Source organism: Bactrocera neohumeralis, chromosome 3 (genome assembly GCF_024586455.1).
Source record: "Bactrocera neohumeralis isolate Rockhampton chromosome 3, APGP_CSIRO_Bneo_wtdbg2-racon-allhic-juicebox.fasta_v2, whole genome shotgun sequence".
In the NCBI taxonomy this organism is placed as follows: domain Eukaryota; kingdom Metazoa; phylum Arthropoda; class Insecta; order Diptera; family Tephritidae; genus Bactrocera; species Bactrocera neohumeralis.
In genome coordinates, this window is record NC_065920.1 from 74,095,752 (window position 1) to 74,098,539 (window position 2,788).

At 38.0% G+C, this 2,788-nt stretch overlaps 1 protein-coding gene across 1 annotated transcript; it reads left to right on the forward strand.

Annotated features, from left to right (window-relative positions):
- The first annotated feature begins 545 nt into the window (after window positions 1-545).
- Window positions 546-2,326, forward strand: LOC126752375 (solute carrier family 25 member 35-like). The gene is made up of 4 exons (XM_050463118.1): window positions 546-697; window positions 758-933; window positions 1,334-1,469; window positions 1,744-2,326. The coding sequence occupies exons 1-4, from the start codon at window positions 626-628 to the stop codon at window positions 2,272-2,274; spliced, it is 915 nt and encodes a 304-aa protein (XP_050319075.1). The 5' UTR covers window positions 546-625; the 3' UTR covers window positions 2,275-2,326.
- The last annotated feature ends 462 nt before the right edge of the window (window positions 2,327-2,788 follow it).

A 2,788-nucleotide genomic window follows, 5' to 3' on the forward strand; every position in this document is an offset into this window, starting at 1 on the left:
TGAATCTGCGTTATAATCTTGGGCAATTTCCCAACGTTGTACCAAAGTAAAACGTGACTTGATGAGATGGCAAACTTTATTGAGAACGCTCATTTTTCTCCCATAAATAAATCTAGAAATTTGATCAGTTATCTAAGCCTTTGATTGAAGTTCATTCCACTAGTGTATATATCGACGTGACAATTAATTGTGATACCTGACCTACTATTTAGTAAAGCTGCGATTATAATCATATCATCATTATCAGTTTGGACTTTATGAGACTCGACTCGACTATGTGAATCTTTTTTATGATTACTATAAAGACAATTTCTTTGACAGATGTTTTTTAGCACTAATTTATATTTGTACCTCCCACAGTCTCATTAGTATTTCTCTATTTACTTTTACTCCCTTACTCTCTACAACTGGATTATGATCTCTGACGTATGTTAGATATATAGTATGATAAGCAATTAAGTGATAAAGTTTATCTAAATAATATCAAGAAAACTGATGCAATTCCTCTAATATTATGAAAAATCAGTCATTCGGCAGCAGCTGACTGCGACAGCACTACGATCTTCGATAACTTTTCAAACATAATTTTTTTTATAAACCGTTCAAAAGTGCATATTTTTTCGCAATGAACGCTTCGGAATATGTAATTGGAGGTCTGGCGGCCATGGGTGCGACAACTTTCACCAATCCCATCGATGTAAACCTCGAGATAAATTTATTAAATAAATAGCAAATAACAGTAAATTCTTTTGCGAAGGTCGTCAAAACACGCATACAGCTACAGGGTGAGTTGGCGGCGCGTGGCACCTATGTTGTGCCGTACAAGGGTATTTTGCACGGTATGGTTACGGTGGTACGTAACGATGGTTGGACGGGTTTGCAGAAGGGGCTGGTGCCGACCATGTACTTTCAGTTCATCGTAAATGGTGTGAGGTGGGTGACGTAAGCTGGTTATATTAAAGTAAATTAATTATAGTAAATTTTACGGAACTAGTTTGATACTAGTTGCTTCTAAACAAGTTAGAGACTAGTTCTTTTGGAACTAGTTATTTAGAGATTAGTTAAAATATTTTTAAATTTAAATTAATTATAGTAAATTTGTTGAATTTAGTTTGATACTAGGTGCTTTTGAACTAATTAGAGCCTGGTTCTTTTGGAACTAGTTATTTTGAAATTAGTTAAAATATTTTTAAATTTAAATTATTTATAGTAAAATTGTTGAAACTAGTTTGATACTAGTTGTTTTTAAACTAGTTGGGGACTAGTTCTTTTGGAACTAGTTGCTTTGAGATTAGTTAAAAATATTATAACTTTTCGTAAATATTTTCCATAGATTGGGCATCCATACCAGTGCTGCGAATATGGGTTGGACCCGCAATAGAAATGATGAGGAGTCTTTCGGCTTGAATCTGTTCTGGGGTGCCGCCGGTGGTGCGGTGGGCGCGTACTTTTCCAGTCCATTTTTCATGGTTTGTATAAAAATAAAAAATATTTAGCTAACACTGTCAGATTATATCATAGTATTATGAATGTCAGACGTACTTAAGCTCTAGATAAACAGTCACAGATAACGAGACGTAATATTAGCTTTGGCTAGATAACCATTTGATAATTGATAATATTAGCTTTGGCTAGATAACCATTTGATAATCAGAAAGTTTTTATTTACTTATCTATTTATTTGTTTAAAAAGTGTGCGCAAATTGAATGAAGTTCCATATTTCTGCATTTTCCATCCCGCAGATAAAGACTCAACTGCAATCGCGCGCATCGAAGCAAGTCGCCGTCGGCTATCAGCACGAACACACGGGCATGCTATCGGCGCTACGCACAGTCTATCGACAAGGCGGTATCTCTGGCTTATGGCGCGGCTCTACAGCTTCCATTACGCGTGCCTCAATCGGTTCCGGCACTCAATTGGCGACATTCGGTCCGATCAAGTCATTTCTGCGTGAGCATAATCTGATTGTAGAGCCAGCCTTGAATTCGCTCTGTGGTGGTTTCATTGCCGGTTGTTGTGTAACTGTGGCCATGACGCCGGCGGATGTTATGATGACACGTATCTACAATCAGGGTTTGGATGCGAATGGTAAGGGTCTCTTGTACAATGGTTGGTTGGATTGTTTTATGAAGACCGCCCGCGCTGAAGGTCTTTATGGACTGTATAAAGGCTTCTGGGCGAATTATGTGCGCTTAGTGCCGCACTCGGCATTGACGTTGTTCTTCTTCGATGAACTTATGACGCTCAAAAATAGATTAGGTATTACATTCTAGTGTCTTTGAAGAATGTAGAAAACTGGACGAATAAAATAATCTCAGTAACAAATCTTTAATGGAAATGTGAAAATTTTTGTGTGGTTGAAGATGTTGGATGTTCTTGTGTCGGTTCTGCGACCAGCGGCAGAGGCATCAGAGCTCATAATCCTTGTTTGTCCCACAATAGCAAGGAGTCAGGTTGTCGGGAAAATTAATTCGGTTTGAGAACATATCATAACCATTAACCCAGAAGCTTTACCAAAGCTAAGTGTGCCCGCAGAGTAGACGCTGAAAGCCGAGAAGATCATAAATGTGTGTGTTGCGTAAGTGGGAAAATGCGCTGAGCTCGACTTTAAGCGTTCACTCTGCGGGCACCCTAATGTACTCATCTGGGCTAAATTTAGTGATTTGAGAACAGCAAAGTCTAATAGACTATAGGTCGTAGTACCGCAACTTTCAATCTCATGTAATCTAGGTCAAAGGTGTTAATCACATTCAAAAGATGAGTCCATTTTGGACTGACTTTTTTTAA